The sequence below is a fragment of the Alternaria atra genome (genome assembly GCF_907166805.1).
Source record: "Alternaria atra isolate CS162 genome assembly, contig: 22, whole genome shotgun sequence".
Taxonomy (NCBI): Eukaryota; Fungi; Ascomycota; class Dothideomycetes; order Pleosporales; family Pleosporaceae; genus Alternaria; species Alternaria atra.
In genome coordinates, this window is record NW_025091320.1 from 1,573,525 (window position 1) to 1,590,279 (window position 16,755).

The 16,755-nt window shown below is 50.8% G+C and overlaps 6 protein-coding genes across 6 annotated transcripts; 3 read left to right on the plus strand and 3 right to left on the minus strand.

Annotated features, from left to right (window-relative positions):
- Nucleotides 1-535: 535 nt before the first annotated feature.
- On the plus strand, nt 536-1,750 carry ALTATR162_LOCUS3292 (uncharacterized protein; the record flags this gene model as incomplete). Its single annotated transcript, XM_043310898.1, has 1 exon — nt 536-1,750. One exon carries the CDS (start codon nt 536-538, stop codon nt 1,748-1,750), a length of 1,215 nt encoding a protein of 404 aa, XP_043166833.1.
- A 1,477-nt stretch (nt 1,751-3,227) lies between these two features.
- On the minus strand, nt 3,228-4,537 carry ALTATR162_LOCUS3293 (uncharacterized protein; the record flags this gene model as incomplete). The annotated part of the gene is made up of 2 exons (XM_043310899.1): nt 3,228-4,135; nt 4,207-4,537. 2 exons carry the CDS (start codon nt 4,535-4,537, stop codon nt 3,228-3,230), a joined length of 1,239 nt encoding a protein of 412 aa, XP_043166834.1.
- Nucleotides 4,538-5,036: 499 nt separating this feature from the next.
- ALTATR162_LOCUS3294 (uncharacterized protein) lies at nt 5,037-6,620 on the minus strand (the record flags this gene model as incomplete). Its single annotated transcript, XM_043310900.1, has 4 exons — nt 5,037-5,803; nt 5,853-6,294; nt 6,342-6,422; nt 6,471-6,620. The coding sequence occupies 4 exons, from the start codon at nt 6,618-6,620 to the stop codon at nt 5,037-5,039; spliced, it is 1,440 nt and encodes a 479-aa protein (XP_043166835.1).
- A 296-nt stretch (nt 6,621-6,916) lies between these two features.
- On the plus strand, nt 6,917-7,918 carry ALTATR162_LOCUS3295 (uncharacterized protein; the record flags this gene model as incomplete). The annotated part of the gene is made up of 1 exon (XM_043310901.1): nt 6,917-7,918. The coding sequence occupies one exon, from the start codon at nt 6,917-6,919 to the stop codon at nt 7,916-7,918; it is 1,002 nt and encodes a 333-aa protein (XP_043166836.1).
- A 1,205-nt stretch (nt 7,919-9,123) lies between these two features.
- Nucleotides 9,124-13,980, minus strand: ALTATR162_LOCUS3296 (uncharacterized protein; the record flags this gene model as incomplete). Its single annotated transcript, XM_043310902.1, has 6 exons — nt 9,124-9,783; nt 9,833-11,525; nt 11,579-11,670; nt 11,718-12,414; nt 12,465-13,902; nt 13,950-13,980. The coding sequence occupies 6 exons, from the start codon at nt 13,978-13,980 to the stop codon at nt 9,124-9,126; spliced, it is 4,611 nt and encodes a 1,536-aa protein (XP_043166837.1).
- A 711-nt stretch (nt 13,981-14,691) lies between these two features.
- On the plus strand, nt 14,692-15,889 carry ALTATR162_LOCUS3297 (uncharacterized protein; the record flags this gene model as incomplete). The annotated part of the gene is made up of 2 exons (XM_043310903.1): nt 14,692-14,810; nt 14,857-15,889. The coding sequence occupies 2 exons, from the start codon at nt 14,692-14,694 to the stop codon at nt 15,887-15,889; spliced, it is 1,152 nt and encodes a 383-aa protein (XP_043166838.1).
- Between the last annotated feature and the right edge of the window lie 866 nt (nt 15,890-16,755).

The window sequence follows — 16,755 nt, forward strand, 5'->3', positions numbered from 1 at the left end:
ATGGCCAGAATCGTTCAGCCATAGAAGAAAGCCTCAAGAACTCTATCCATGGATGGAACCACTGCAAGAACTCCCAACCCGACAAGATGGTATCGAACTACTCATGCAATGTTATGACAACGACATAATACCCCCTCACGTAGAGGCTGTACTAAAATAATGCCACGATGTTAGCGCAAGTGTTTTCGGAGACACAAGAAATATGAACCAGGGCGACGCGTGGCTAGATGACAGGGCTGTTCCGCCTGCTCCGATACTTGTCAGTACAAGCAATACGACAACATCGAACGCTATACCTACATCACAGCCAAATGTTGGATCTTGTCATAATATCATAGAACGTGATATTACTGACGTCCACGAAAGACGCCCACTGGCTTCAACACAAAGTGCCGCGCGCAAAGCCAGAGGATATAATAAACGTCTAACAGCATGGGATTTAAAGAGTCATCTTCGCGAAAGACGCTTTAACCATGATCTTCTGGAGGATGCAGACCGGCGACTGATATATATCGCAAATCCATCTCCAGACCACATGCTCGCTTTAACCGAAACCACGACCGAGCATCAAGCACTTGCAATCCAGGATCTGTTAAGACATTACGTCACATTCCAAACATCCCTAGAGGTCAAAATCTCTACGGAAGGGTACCACATCTTTCAACTCGAACATCACTTTCCCTACTTTACATTACAGAGGACGATACCAGAAGACTTACGCAAGCCTGGAAGTAAAACATCGACCCGAAAACTAGGCACCGATCTCTCTTTCCTCAACTCAAGGGACGGACTAGGTACATATAGGATGTATCAAGCGCAATCTTCGTTCACCGTCTGTGGTTCCGATAACACCCGTTGGATTGCGTATAATCTAGAGGACACTGGCTTCAACTCTGACCGTGAGATCGGCGACGATGAACGCGATAATTACGGATGGAGGGATCAAATATCCATGGGAAAGTTCGACACAAACGTGCCTTTAACCGACGCTCGGGACTATTACCTAGCCATTAGCCTCATAAAAGCGAAGCATGCTCGAAATGAGATCCAGCGGGTCATCGAGAGAGTAGAAGCTTCGTTCAGAAACCACATGACCAACCGCCCATTTTCCGCTACCTCTGCCACCGAGCAGTCTGCCATCTCGAAGTGGAACGAGGCCATGCTAGGCCTTCTGGCCATGTTGATCCAAGATCTCGAAGATAAAGTCGATTGCTGGGTCAACTTCCAGCGTTGGGATCTCGATTGCTTCAACGACCCAAATGCGACGTTGCTACCCCATGTCTTTGAAAATATCGTAAATAACTCAATTGAGTTACAAAATGTGTATGAAGAGTTAAGGGCATACGGAAAGAAGCTCGCTTGCTTCCAAGAAGCTTCCAAGAGGCTTGCTTGTCAGCTAGACTATCGTCTTAGCTTGCAGGGCAGCAAAATCGGCGAATTCACTATTGTTATCGTTTCTCCTATAATTATTGTCTCTAATATTTTTGCTACTCCTAACATCGTACTACCTCATGAACGAAGCGGTCTCTCTTTCTTCTTATCAGTTGCTGCAGTCGCATTGCTGTTGTGGTTCCTATTACTCTTGAAAGGAAGCTGGTTTGATCGACAGGGCTGGTGGGAGAAGCTGTCGCGAAGAGGCCGAACAGCGAGGAGACGTCAAAATAGTAGTATTGGCCCTGTAAAGAACGGCGAGCTAAGCGTGCTGCGACGAAGAGATATGCATGCGGGTTTGACAGGGAATCGCAAATAAGGCGACGTCGGACCGCGAACGCGCGTTGTAAACTCACAAAGCTCCGCACAATAATGAAATACAAATCATGCAATGCCGACTTCAGACTCGTTTTGAGACAATCAAACCTGAAAAGGTAAAAAATGATGATAGCAACACTTGGATCGTTAGGTCACTCAGATGTATCACTCCATCTCCATTTACAATTGCGTGGAGGTTGAAGGCTGTTAGAACCTTGCCGCACCTGAAAAGTACGTATATGGCGCGAGGTTTGATACAGTTGCTAGAAGTAGAGTTGATGAACTTTGTAGTCGACAGCCAGTACCAAGTGTAGCAGACTTTCCGATGTCCTTCCACCCCGCCACATCGTATCAAAATGATCATCTCTTCAACCTTGTCGATATCCAGTTCCTTTCTCCACAGTACACCGTGATCATCAATACCGAAGTCAAATTTTCCGTACGAACCCCTACTGCAATCCAGCTGAAAAGAATTCACTTGCTTCTCCCAACCCTCTCCCCTCGTAGATTCCCCGCCATCTTCAGCCTCTTCCCCAATGTCTCTCCACCTGGGCGGTCTCTCGTCCAGCCACAACAACACCCCATGCAGACAGTCCCTTTGGCTTGGTTTTTTTCCTCCCATCACACTGGTTCACACCTGGCGCATCGAAACACGATTTCGTATCTCTTGTAGTCCCTGATAGCAATGACACAGCTAGCCTCGTCCGTGAGATCTACTTTGAGATCATTCTTCCACATGACGTCTTTCTCGCCTTTGTTGACGTTAGAAACACGCGGGCCAGTTGGATCTCGTAGATGAAGACTCCGAAAAGACTTGTTTCTGTTTGTTTGATGCACAGACTTGATACAGATGCAGCGTAAGTAGCAGAATACTGCAACAAACACCAGCCTTTCATCATCAGCAGACGTCACACAGCGATCGTTACTTTCAGCCTCAGTTGCGTCCATCATAGCATGCGAGCTTGGTGTACCTTATCCTTTACGACTCACCAGACCCTGATGGATCACATGTACTACTAAAAGACACTCAAAGATGATCTGAACGGTAGGCATCAGCATATTTGTTGGACTGTGCGTCCGCTGGCATTGTGATTCCACCGTTACTCACAGCTCTACGACTGCTCAGCGATGCCATGATCTTCTCTTGGACTCGAAACATGCGGGTCCCGTGTCACCCAAAAAGGCTCATGCATAGAGAGGTCTGGATTCTCAAACATGACTGCGTAGCACGTGGTCATCGCACACGTGTTAGTGACTGGTGTTGTTCCTGTTGTCACTTGCATACAACGTAATGACCTGAGTTTTGCCTGAAAACCACGCTGGTACCTTATATTCACACGGGATATTCCCCTACCCTAGACATACCAAGAAATAGAAAAGGGTATCACTGCGCCAATTATCATACAAAAGCGTTCAATCGTACGTGCACATCCGAAACGCCATATCCAAAATAGTCTCAACATCCCACCGCATCTTCTCTACGAAGGTGTCATCTTGACAACTCCAAACCCATCGTCTTTCGGCGTCGCCCTCCCGCCACCGACCATGAACGTTCCGCTGCCCTTTTCATCAAACCAGCGACTACTCCTATGCCAGCTAGGGAGATTTTCAGGGTCTTCGTCTTCATTCACGCAGCCTCTTCTGCAGCCTCCATTTTGCCGCCATTGCGTACCTGCCCACTTCATACAACGTGCGTACTCCGCGCATCGACCAGCCCGTCGTTTCTTCTGCTGCGAGAAGTCCGTAAGAGTTTGCCGAGGTGTGAGACGACGAAGGGTTATGACGGCGTGCGCGCAGAGATCGGGTATAGGGAGAGGCAAATGAGTAAGCGCGAGCGCGGTCGTTTCGAGCGATTCGAGACTGTAGAGGAGCTCTTCTGGCGCCGCAAGGAGGAATGATACGGGCTGTTGTACTACAAGAGAATTTGAGATGAGACTTGACGCTTTCCGCCTGAGCAGGCGCCTAGGTCCGGTTTCTAGCTCTTTTCGTTGCTCCGGTTCGATAGTCGGGACTATCGGCGTGACTGCTCTGACCATCGCATCGTCCAGTTCCTCAAGCGCTCCGATCGCGGCACCGTCTACTTCCCACTCCAGTACTTCCTTCTCACAGCCTGCCATGCCCATGTAGACCAAGTCTTTCAACTCCATTAGCAGCTCGAAGATCATACGTTGTGGTACAGGTCGCTGTTCGAAGAGCGTTTGTATTGGTGGGAGGAATCTTTGTGCTATCTCGCCCCCCGTGTATAGGTTCTTTCCGTGTGCAAAAGGGGCGTTGTCGGCCATCTGTAATTCGATCTTTGACATTTGCCGCGAAAGGCCAGCGGCAAGGTGGCGGATTTGAATAAGCGGATTTTGCGTGAGCGAAGACTGGAGGGTAGAAGAAAGGTCTGATCATTGGTAGTCAGCATGTGCGCATACTTTAACAGACTGCAAAGGCCACTATTCGCTAGATACATACCAGTGAATGCAACCTCTCCAGCAAGAGCCACCAGCGCCTCAGCAAGCTCCTTCTCCTTCTCTTTCAGCTCACGCCTTTGCGCCTGCATAGCTCGCCATGGCACGACGAAGCCAATGCTCTTTCCGCCGATATCTACTGCCTTCCCATCTGCGATCTCTTGCGTACTGTCCACAGTATTGCTTTTGCCATATTTCTTGCCCTTCTGGCCGCGAGCATCTTCTTGGTGATACTGAAATGCGAGGAGAAGATCATTGTTGTCTTTGGTATTGCGAAGATTGCGCCAGACACTGAGGACGGCGTTGGTAGAGAAGATTTGTTGATATGGCGACATGATGATTGCGCAAACGGATAGGTTTTCACATTGCTGAATATACGGATTGTTAAAGATGCGACGAAGTGCCGGCGTCGTAGATCTGCGGTGAGTTCAGGCGTAAAGGGCGCTTTGTTAGCAGGTTGGTGGGACGTGATGGGATGGAAGGAGCGGAACCCATGTTTGTCAACAGAGTTAGCCGCATTAGGATGCAACACGTGGGGCCGCGTGTGAGGGGCAACGCATCTACCACGCGCTACCCGCGATAGCGTGCCAGACGCGTAGGGAATGTTGTACTCGTAGATTTCTGTTCTCATAATTTTGATGTTGCTCGTATACATCGACGTCGGAATCGTGCCCTCTCCCAGACTCTATAGTACATTCGTATACCAACGCTCCTACCCAATCAATCCTGAAAGATCAAACGCAGCCCAACCGATTCCGAGTATGCTGATGCGCCGAAGAACACCGAAGTATGCATCGCTGCGAACAATGACTGAACCAACTTACCTCAAATTTATTAGATCATGCCGGCCATGCCACTTGACGCGTACGCCATGGGCTTAATATTCGGATGCGCAACAGCATCAAACTGAGTAAACTTGAGCTTGTACTCTGGGCCAATCTTGATAAAAGCGCCCTTGTTGTGAGTGCTGTCGCAGTAGTTGGGCGCCGAGAACACCGTTATACAGCGTCCATCGTGTTCGACTTCGTAACCCTCCATGCGTACTTCGTGCGACCGGATAATGGCTTCAAGGCCGTTGTTCTCGCAGAAGCGCTTCGTGATGTCGGGGCCGAATTGCAGACCGACACCGCGCTTGCTGGGTCCACGGCCTGGATTCGTTTGAGGGTCAGTCCACAACATCTCCATCATGAGCCCAGACTGTCCCGGTTGACGCTGCTTGAAGCGGTCGAGTTTTCTTACGTCGTCTAGCGTGACCTTGTCATCCGAGAACAGACCGCCGTGAAGCACAAAGTACTTCTTGCCGATGAGGGTTGCTAGAGGCAGCGCGGAGAAAGACTCTGAGAACAGCTTGAACACACGCTCGGTGTACTTCGCCCTGCACTCACCCTCGAAACCGTACATCCTGTTCATATCGTCTGTCTCGTGGTTGCCGCGGTTCAGGAAGAAGGTATTGGGGTATAGCCATTTGTAGGCGTATAGCAGCAGGGCGATTTCGGTGGACCATGAACCTCGATCGACGAAGTCGCCGTTGAATAGGAATGCGTGCTTTTCGGAAGGCTTGCCCGCGAGGCGGAAGATCTCCATTAGGTCGAAGAATTGGCCTAGCCTTGTCAGTACACTGTATGTCCGCAATTCCTTGTATCAGCCTACCGTGGGTATCTCCGCAAACTGTAATCTCGTGACCATCTGCAACATCATGCTCGACCATGGTGGGTTCCTTCTTGACAATGTCCATGACAGCGATGATGATCTGGTAGACATACTTCTTGGCCAACTTCTTTCCGTTCTTGAACCTCTCAATCATGTCTTCGACAAACTCCAGAGTCATCTTATCTCCCAGCTTTGCGCCATCGTATGCGGGGTCCACAGCCATGTGTTCGAGGTCTAGCCCCTCCGCTGCCGACGGCGCGTCCTCGACTTCAATAGCCTTGAGGAAGGCATCTCGCTTGACGACCTTGTCGCACTCGGCCATGCGCAGTTTCGCGTTCGCATCGTTGGGGGCTTTCTTGACGACGAGCTTCCAGTCGCGGAGTGCTTCGCGGTGCTTGAGGATGGCGGTGTTGGCTGAAGCGCGGCGGTAGTATGCCTGGTGCTGCGATGAGCCGTCATGCTGACGAAGTGAGTTTCCCATGATAGTACCTTGACATTGTTTGGATCTAGTTCAATAGCCGTGTCGGCGTCCTGTATAGCGTAGCCATATTGTTCGAGTTTGATATATGTCTGAGAGCAGGTTAGTAGACGCTTGTATGCAGCAGGTGGACTCCGTACTTGTGCACGGTTGGTGTAGAAAGAGGGCTCTGCGTTGTATGCTTCTATGGCCTTGGTGTAGAAATCCAAAGCCTTATCCCATTCCTGGTTCCTGAAGGCATTGTTGCCCTGGTCCTTAAGCTTGGTAGCTTCGTCGGTCGGGGCACCCATGATGTATCGATATGGTGCGGGACAAACTGGGGTATGCGAGGCAACGCGGGTGTGGTTACAGAAGGCGCGACGGGTTGCTGCACCTGTTGATTGACGGGAGAGGGAAACTGCGTCCCTGCGCGAAATATGATTGCTTTACAAACAAGTGACGTACGGCGAAAAGAGAGTGAACTGTCGCCCGCATTGCCCGCCAAAAGTTATCAAGCAATTCGGTCCCGCCTTCTCGCCTCGCCTTGCCACTAACGCCTCCACCAACGCTTCAACCAACCAGCGACCTCGGCTCGTAGCTAGACATCATGGCGCGCAAGGGCGTCGCAACGGTCAAGACGCCCAACAGAGAAGACCGATACATGACCATCGACTCTGACGGCGAGGAAGTCACTCCTGCTCCCAGTTCGCCGAGTGAGAGAACTGGTTCCCGAAAAAACAGCAGAGCAGATGGGGTTCAGTTGTTTGCGCATGAGCTGGAGAATGTCGATCCCGCAGCCTCACGCGAGCGACTAAACCCCTCTAAAGTGGCCGAGTCAGGTCCAGAGCCAGAGCGCCTTCAGCCTCGCCAAGCTTCCGGAACCGTAGAACAAAGTAGGACACTTGCGAACGCACTGTTTCCTGCCAGCTTCAACAACGCCGTCTTTCCTTCCGTCCAAGTTTCCGAGTCGCCCACGTCCATTTTTGACCATCAGAGTCCGCATCAGGATCGAGAGCCTGTACAACAGCCCTATCCTCGCACTCGGAAATCTGCTACACGTTCGCGCGCTGCCGGTCAAGGTCGCGGCAACGCTTACGCAGACGCCAGTCTCTCCACTCGTACACAGCACCTCGGTCTCACCCCTGAGAACCGCCGTCAAGCAGGTCAAAATCTGCCTTCCAACCTTGTCCCCTACATCAATAACCCCAACAACTCCGACATGGCACGAGATATGATCGAGGGCGGCGCATACATCGCGCCTGGCCAGCAGCGCAACATGCGCGCCTGCATGGTCTGCTCCATCGTCCGGACTCAGAACCAGTTCCTCACCCAAGGCTGCCCGAACTGTGAAGAGATCCTCGAGCTTGCCGGCAACCCCGAGCAGATCAACGATTGCACGTCGCAAGTCTTCGAAGGCCTCATTACGGTCGCTGATACCTCAAGGAGCTGGGTGGCTAGATACCAACGTCTTGAGGGTTATAAGCCGGGTGTCTACGCGACTCAGGTTGAAGGCATCCTCCCGGACGACGTGATTGGGCTGGTGGAGAGCGCGGGCATCAATTACGTGCCCAGGGACGGTAGCGAGCAAGATATGCTGCCCAAGGACTAAAGATAAATGTGTGAAGAGAGGGACCAAACACATGTGTCAGACGCGACGTGTGATAGGGAAAAGGGATATTTGCATTGCATCTTCAGCGACGGAGTTATGGTAAAAGTGCATCCGCGGATGCCTCAACAAGACGATACAACAGCTCGAAGAATCGATCTCATTAAACCATGGAGCCCACCAAATCACCGGTACTTTTGTGTCTTTTTCTGGTGACATACACTTGTTGTCGCGGCACTGCTGACAGAGTCTGTGCCTTGCACTCTTAAACAGGTTGCCATCATTATGTCTAACTCATAACATAACAGACCTAGCCAGTGAATTCTTTTACATACGACCATAGTTTCAAGAACATAGCGCTTCCCGTTCGCTCAGCGGTACTCAAGCTTGTAAACGGCGGATTAGTAGTCAGGTGGGTGACCACTGGCGAATCCCCGCTGTTGTATGTTTTTGAATCTTTTTTTTAGCATTTCTTCTTGCTTGTAGAGCTCTGGATGGCAAGCGCGACCTAGTTCTCAGCTTTAACTCCTATGGCTTAGGGGCGGCTGCTGCAAAATGCCGTGGTATGCACTGCATCGATGATTAGCCTGATAGGAGCGTTGACTTTGGCCAGCAAACCAGTAGGAGCACCGACTCATATCTTGTGGCATTCACCACCTCGCCATATTTTTAGCCTAGTCGCTGCGCAGACCGGACTTGCTACAAGACTTTACAGTACTCGGCGTCACAGCCATACGCGTCGTGGCGCAAGTTAGATGGGATTCAGCCTCGTGGGCTTCGAGATGGTCAACATCACGAACTGCACTTCCTCCTCAGCCTTTCTTACCTGAAAGTATCAGCCCAGCCACTTGAACTTCAGCATCCGGACTTCAACCTGGTTCATGAAGTTTTAGGCTCGTTCACACTCACGCAAGCTTTCACGAAGCCATGAAATTCCCTCAATCTAACACAAGCTTCGATGGCGCGTCACTCTAGAATGGAGTCGATGCACACAGTATGTTTCTATTACTATAGTCTATTCTGGGGCTCTCAAGGCACATACAAACCAGATTAGGCAGATTACCTTGGATAACGAGCGCACTTCCATGACAGCAATGGACTATAACCCGTTCAAGGTATACTCTGGAAAGGTCGAAGATCAATATCACAGACGGTCTCTCATGGCTTGGTTATCTCTTTATAACGTGTATTCCGCTCGATATATGATCTTAAACTGCCTGTCCACTACTCTCCAACCAAACAACACTTCTCGGACTACCCACACTCATATCCACTATTCCCACTGTGCTACTTCTCACATCCGGAACAACCATAACACTCTCCCCATAGCTCAGATAATCAGTCTCGCAGTTCAAGATCTCCGCCTCCGTATTACTCGGCTTCCCCTTCTCCTCCTTCGGCTTGATCTTCGCACGGATATCCACATTTGGCAACAACGTATTCCCGGGCTTAAGCGGAATAAGCATGATCGGCCATTCGTACTCTTCATCTTCCCTGGCAGTGAAGTGTGCGCGTCGTTGACCGGCGACAAGCCAGGCTTCGGGGTTCACATCAATTGTGTAAACGAAATCAATGGGCTCGCTTACTTCGGTGAGATTGGCGGCGGAGAGCAGACTGGAAGGTGAGGCCCATCGACGGGTGTGCGAGATGCGGAGGGTGGTCATGAGAGGCTGGCCTACGGTTGCGATGGTGGATTGTAGAGATGAAGAGGGCGAGTTGAAGGATAGGGATGCGGTGTGTAAAATGTGGGTTTGAGGAATCGACACTGTGATGACCATCCGGCGGGGTGGGTATGGCGACGGCGGAGCGGTTGCATGTTGCGTTGTGTCTGACACATCATCCTTAGTGAGCAGGATAGTCCTGTGCTTCTACCAGGATATTAGCATATACTGTCGTGTGAAAGGCATCACTACTTACTTCATGCCACTTCTGCAACCAGGTCTGCGTGTCATCGCGAATGATGAGCGGCAGACCTTCCAGACAGTCTGCCCAGCCAACGTCCTCGAACGCGCCCAGATCAAGCCTTTGCAGCAACGCAATCTTTTCGTACTGGTGTGGAAGGATGTCTTGCTCCAATCGACTGGCGAATGTGTCGGTAAGCAAACGAGCCAACCGGTGCACTGGGCTGTCTTCGACAGCACCAGCAAACATCTTTCGCACTCGGTCGAGAACATCTTCGTTCAAGCATCGGTACTCAACAGCCAATGATAGACTACCGGTGGTGGAAATCCGGCTTTGTCGCTTCTTCGCAGCGTCCATCGTCTTCTTGGTGACCTTGTATGTGACTGCAACGGGCTGCTTCGGAAACACATGGACAGACTCTTTTGGACGCCTTGGCGCGTGCACGTCAAACTCCTCTGATCCTTCTAATGCAACATCTAGGAGTTCCAATGGTACATGATTGGCGGTTTTGATGTTAAACTTCGAGAAGAGTGACTTGCCCTTGAAGTGGTCGTGGACATTAACGTCTAGAGGCAACTCGACTGGGATAAGGAAGGTTGACGTGTACTGAAATTGACCATCATTGGTGTAGTAGTCAACGTCTATCTTGACTGTCAGATCTTGCAATATCGTCTCCATATCGTAAGGTATTTTCAATGTCGCTGTCGAATTTGCTGATATGCCACCGATAGCGATAACTCCCGGTGTTGGCTTACTATCATCGATCGTAATCTCTCCAGCAGCCACGCTTGCGTTTGCCGTCCGCAGTCGTAAACCTGCCGAGGCAGACTTTAGTCGAATTTCTGCACGCGTAATCTCGTTCCATCCAGTCGAGCACTCGACCTCTATGTGCCGCGGCTTATCGATGTGAATGAAGTGCGAAAGATAGATCCGGGCTTGGAACGCTTCGCTACGGGGGAAGCACAGGATACGAGCTTTTTTCGCCGCTTTGAGCGATTGCGCAGAGACCGAAGTGATTATGCCGAGTGGTGTTGTCGCTTCAGCCTTCTGAAAAGGCTCGTGTACAAAAATGATGCGCTTTGCTTCCAGTACTACCCTGTCGACCATGTACGGCCCAGTCGTGTTCATGTTGCAGCCGATCCACATACGATTCAAGCCTTTCTTCAACTGTATAGCTCCAGTCTCTTCAAGCCATATGTCCTTGGCTTGATTTGAAACTGCACCGACCAGGCGAATCTTGGCTGCCCGGATTTCGATCTCGTCCTCAAGATGATGCCTGAATTGCAGGCGTAGCTGAAATCCATCTCTATCATCGTAATGGCGAACATACGGTTCTACCGAGATATCGCCAAAGTACTTCGGCATCTGGACCGTGACATCGTACGGTAGCTGCTGCGAGTAGCTGATGAGCTCGTGAAACACATCAGTAGTATCCACTTTGTCGTCGTTCAGCCAGTCACGAGGCATATCAGCCGCATCGGCCGTGCTGGCTCGCTTGACCGAGCTCTTGAATGCCATTCGACTCGCCGCCGACTTGGCTAAAAGATCAAGTACTGTTCGCACATATTCGTCCTTGCGATTGAGTTTCTTAAGGCAACGTGCGTGCATTTTGAGCATGGTCGTCTCGACGGTGTTCCATCTGCTCTCTGCAAAATACGACGCCATACGTCCGAAGTACATCGCGGCTGCCGCAAAGTCGCCGAGCTCACTATAGCAATGTAAGTAATGAGCATGACGACGTCAGACGAGTGGCAAACATACAACCTAAGGGCGGCCAGATCCCCGAGCACGCTCTCCGCTGACTTCGTTTGCCCTGCAGCCATGTAGTGCTTGACAATGAGATCACTCAAGGCCTGAAAAGGTCAGCGACTATGCCTAACATCCTGATATCTCTACTAACCTCGTAGAATTGTCGGAATTGCCTAATGGATAACATTGCTGTGACCAGCGCTCCAGCAGATATGCCAAGACGTGGCTTCAAGGCTTCAGCGTCCGGTCCGGTATGTGAGTCGTCCTGCTTCGGCTCACTCTCCTCCTCCTGCACCTCCTCCTCGTCATCTTCCAAATTAATGTCAGCTAGCTCTTCTTTCGCATTGAGAGACGCCAAGATAGCATTCCAACCAATATTCCAACCCATGCTCTTGCCCGCATGTTCGAGCAGGCGTCGTTGAATGGCGAGCAATTGTGCTCTGGTACCAGCCAGTTCTTGCAAACCATTCTTAGCAGAAGGAATTGTGCTTTGTTGATTCGGCGGTGGTCGATCGTGATACTGGCCATTCTCGAATACAACCTGGGCATTTGCGGCAGGCTGTGCGTACGGCATGTCTGATGCAGGTCGCCCATGGTTCAGAGATGTCGACCGAGATGGGTGGATCATCGACTTGGGCTCTGAGACCTTCATCTTCTGTTCTTTGTTACGGCCGCCAAACGAAAGACTCTTGCCTGAAGAGCCGGTCGATAGATCTCTAGAGAGCCTAGTAAATGGAAGTGATCCTGTAGAAGTTTCACGCAGCACCTGCTCCAGGGCAGCGAATGTCCACGAACGAACGATGTTCTCAACTAGATGATCAGGGAATGTGGCATCATGAGCTTTGGCACTGTAGTCACGAGTCAGTGCTTCGAATCATCGGGCTCAACTTAGACTTACCCGCTGAGTAGATCGTCTCGCAAGAGCCGCCCGGCAAAGGTTATAAAGTTCAGTGCACGCGAGCAGAGTTCAGCGAGGGAGAAAAGATCCTCCGAGTCGTTTGATTGACCACCCGACTTCATGCCAATAGCGCTGTCGTCAGTGGATCGCTGAATCACGCCGGCATTGGGTCGAGGCTGTAGTTTAGCTGCGAGGTCAGAACGTGCTGAGACTGAATTTCCGAGTCTCAATAGCAAGAACATCTGACGAGCGAAGATATATAACCTGAAGTCGAAGATCGAGATGTTGTTTGCGAGGATGAGACCGCGGTAGTCTTTCTTCAGCGCGTTGATCGGCCTATCGTCGTGTATGGACGATCCTGATCCTTCCTTCCCATCCTGCTGGGCGATCTCCGCCGCTGTCTGATAGAGATCATCTGAATAGCTGAGTAGAACACTCCCTTGTGCATTTTCACTCGACTGATCACGTATGACACTGTCTAGACCGATGGAAAGCTCGTCATACCCGAGCAGAGCATCTTCGACTAAGCCTACACTTTCGAAGCCTCTTGCCAAGCCTTCCTTCAAGATGAAGAACGTGTTGAAGTTCCAGCCAGGAAATGAGCGCTGAGCGTCGTTCTTCCGGATATCCTCTTCGTACTGACTCACCCGGAGGTCGAACGAGAGGAGGATCAGTACCTTGAACTTAGATATAACATCGGCCCAAGCACGCTCTTGTTCCTGAGGACTTTCTGTGATAGGTGGTGAAGTGACAGGTGCTGCGGCTGGAAGCATGTGTTGTGGAACTCTCTCTTTTGGCACCCGTATCTGAGCTACCCGATCAGGTGCCGATTTTGATGAGACATTGAAGTCCGCGCGAAGCTTTTCAAGTAGGGTTGTGGTCCCGCGCGTCCATCTAGAAGCTGCCCCAGTCTTCTCCTTCTCGCCAGTCGTAGTACTAGAAGATCCACGAGGCTGGCTTGCTGCTGGCGTCTCAGGCACTACCACATGTAGAATCAACCATTCGTAAGCATCATGGTTCTCCTGCGTGTTTGCCGTGCTGCTTTGAGAGGGCGGTGTGTGTTCCTTCACCCACTCGCGAACTTGCTTACGTGCAGCCGCCTTGTAGGTTTCTGAATCGTCGCATCTCAAAAGATAGACCTTTAAATAAGGAGTTTGACGCAATCCTGGGATCTGATGTCGCCGCTCTTTCTCTTTGTTAGGTGCTCTGAAAACCTCATCCGTGTTCCTAGTGGGCGTACCTTGGCCAGGTGCTTGAGTTGACGAGGCCGTACTTGCAGCCTGTGCTGATTCTTTACTGGGCACAAGATCAACATGCAGAGAGTCGATAGATCTCAACGGCCGTGTAGGAGCTTTCCAGTGCAAGTTACGAAGGGGCAGACGCGCAGCCAAGTCCTCCTGTATCAACGAGAAGACCCCAGAGGGATCATGATACTCGACTGCGAAGCATAAGCATATGGGGTGGTGAAGTTGCAGGGGTGCATACCCGTCACTTTGGAGCTTGATAGCCCGTCCATCACAGTAGGTTCGGCTTGAGTTTGCCTAGGACCATCCTCTGTGGCACCCAGGGCTGGCGCACCATTTCCAGCCACACTCATGAAACGTGCACGACGAGAAATACGGTATGACGGCGAATTATGTGATAAATGACGTTTGCTTGAGTCGCGGGTAATGATGCCGTCGCAAGATGAACGTTGCGCTTTGGGTGGCTTCACCGCTAGCCCTGACTAACCCGAATCCGGTGAAGTCTCGTCGAGAGCTCCGCCACATCACGTGCGAGCATCCTTCATCCACCTGTATCAGGTGGCCGCTGCGCAAGCCTCTCGACCCCTAATCATCACCGGTCAGCAGCAGTTTCGTCTCGCTTTACCCTGCTAGCAATAGATAATTGTATTCGTTCAGCCTTGTGCTATGCCTTGTGGAGTCGTGTTGCTTTCTCGCTTGAGCGCCTGTGGGTGTTCGCATTCTTCGCATTGGTCTTTCCACGAGGGGTCTGACATACGCGCCCTCTACTCCGTGTTGCCGCAAGCATCATGTGATGAATATTATATTACATCCAATGCCTTGAAGAAAGTGGTATGCTACCGATTCTCTTCGTATCTATTTGAAGCCTTTTTGTGCCTGCCTCTTATTTCTCGCGATACAACAATTAACTTTTATTTTTCGGCTTTTGGACTCACTGTATCATTACCCTGCATACCTGGTATATCGCACTCCTGGCTGTCGGGATGGGGATGGGAGATTATTCACCTGGCAGCGTCTGGTACTATGGCCCAAACAAAGCCGCACCCATCGTCTTCATCATCCTCTTCTTCATCTCTGGAGCACTACACGCCTGGCAGACGATGTAAATACCTCAGTCTCCATTGTCACACTGTACTGACATCTCTCAGCAAGCACAAGTCGTGGCGAACAACACTACTCCTTCCATGGGCCGCGCTCCTAATGATTAGCGGCTTCGCGGTGCGTCTCGCTGGTGCTTATGACACCGATAATCTGGCCTATCTTATAGCCTCGACCGTACTCATTATGTCCGGGCCACCTGTGTACGCTCTGACCAACTACTTCATTTTGTCACGACTCCTCTACTACATCCCTTACTTAGCCCCTCTTCACCCAGGACGTGTAGCAACAACCTTCATAGGCCTTGACGCCGTATGCGAGGTCCTCATTGGGCAAGGCGCCTGGCGCATGGCAGACTCGAGCTCTACAGACGCAGAACGGCAGCTTGGCTCAGATCTCGTCACGGCGTCACTGTGTCTCCAGGCAGCACTTTTCGGCGCCTTTGGGCTTCTCGCAGCACAGTTCCACCGACGTGCCAACAAAGCAGGAGTACTCAGGAAGGACCTGCGCACCGTACTTTACGTCATGTACGTGAGTGCTACTATCGTTACCATCCGCTGCATATACCGCCTCGTCGAATACATTCTCGGCTGGCAATCTTCCATCTACCAGAACGAAATCTACTTCTGGATCTTCGAAGCTGTCATCATGTTCCTCAATACTGCTCTACTCAATATCTATCACCCGGGGAAGCGCCTACCTCACTCAAATTCTGTGTTCCTGGCACGCGATGGCGTAACCGAACGGAAAGGACCTGGCTGGGGTGATGACAGGCCATGGATCATTACCATCTTCGATCCTTTTGACCTTTGGGGCTTAGCTAAGGGGAAAGATAAGAAGACACAGTTTTGGGATATGAGTGATGCGGAGTTAGAAGCAGCGAGGGCAGAGAAAAAGAGGAATAAGAGGGGCGTGCTGAAGGGCTTGCTGGACCCTTTCCATCTCTGGGGTGAGAGAGGATATATTGGCAAGTACCTCAAGAAAGGCAAGAGTAGCGGCAAAAGGAGCAACGACGGAGCGGTGCAGCTCATAAACGCCGAGCATCCGGAGTACAGTGGTAAGGGTACGAATGATGCAGTTTAAGACAGGGTGCATGATATCGCCTAAAGTTAGGGGGCTCCCTCTTTCCTGCTTCTTGTTTCTTCTACCGTCGGTGTTCATCTTTTCTTTTAACTCTACATACTCCTCGTATACCCTTCTAGTCTCCAGAGTAGTCTGCCATTGAAACAAACATCGAAGATGTTCCATGAAGCAATCAGTGACACTATTATAGTCGCTCTCCTTTGACCCTTCCACGAAAAGACGAAGTGTATACCACCACAGCCATGATTGACTCCACCATCAATACCTTCGGCGTCTGGCTACTTGTGGGTTCTATTCTCTTTTTCCTTGTCATCGCCATCGTAGCACTACACCATACCTGGTCCAGGCTATGGGCTAGGCTACGCGGACAAGAAAAATAGTTTTACGGTTAAATTCAAAATTCGAGACCTCAATAAACACTACAAGGACAGCAGGAAAACGGCGTTGTACACACGCCTCATGCATGTCCTGCTAATCGCGCAACTCAAGTTTCGCCACCTACAACAGACCTGTCAGTAGCAAGCGATGATATAGAGCTTCCTGGACTTTCAGATATTAGAGGGGGATCAGAGCCGCCTCTAAGCCCTCCGATGGCACCTTCGCCAATGCGGAGAACAGAGAAGTCATCGGAGGAATCATTCACACCGTCAATGTTGGAGTCGCATGCTGATTTAGAAAGCTCTGATCAGGGTAAAGAGTGAAGTAGTAGCGATGAGTGAGCGATGAATCGGCTCAGGTGGAGGATATAGCGGGCATTGCTACTTCGGATTGTGGTCTCGGTAGGAGTTCAAGCCGAGAGTGATGCTTACGAATTCAGTACCACGGTGGCGACTGTACGCAGATTAAGTTATTGGTGGGAATAATTA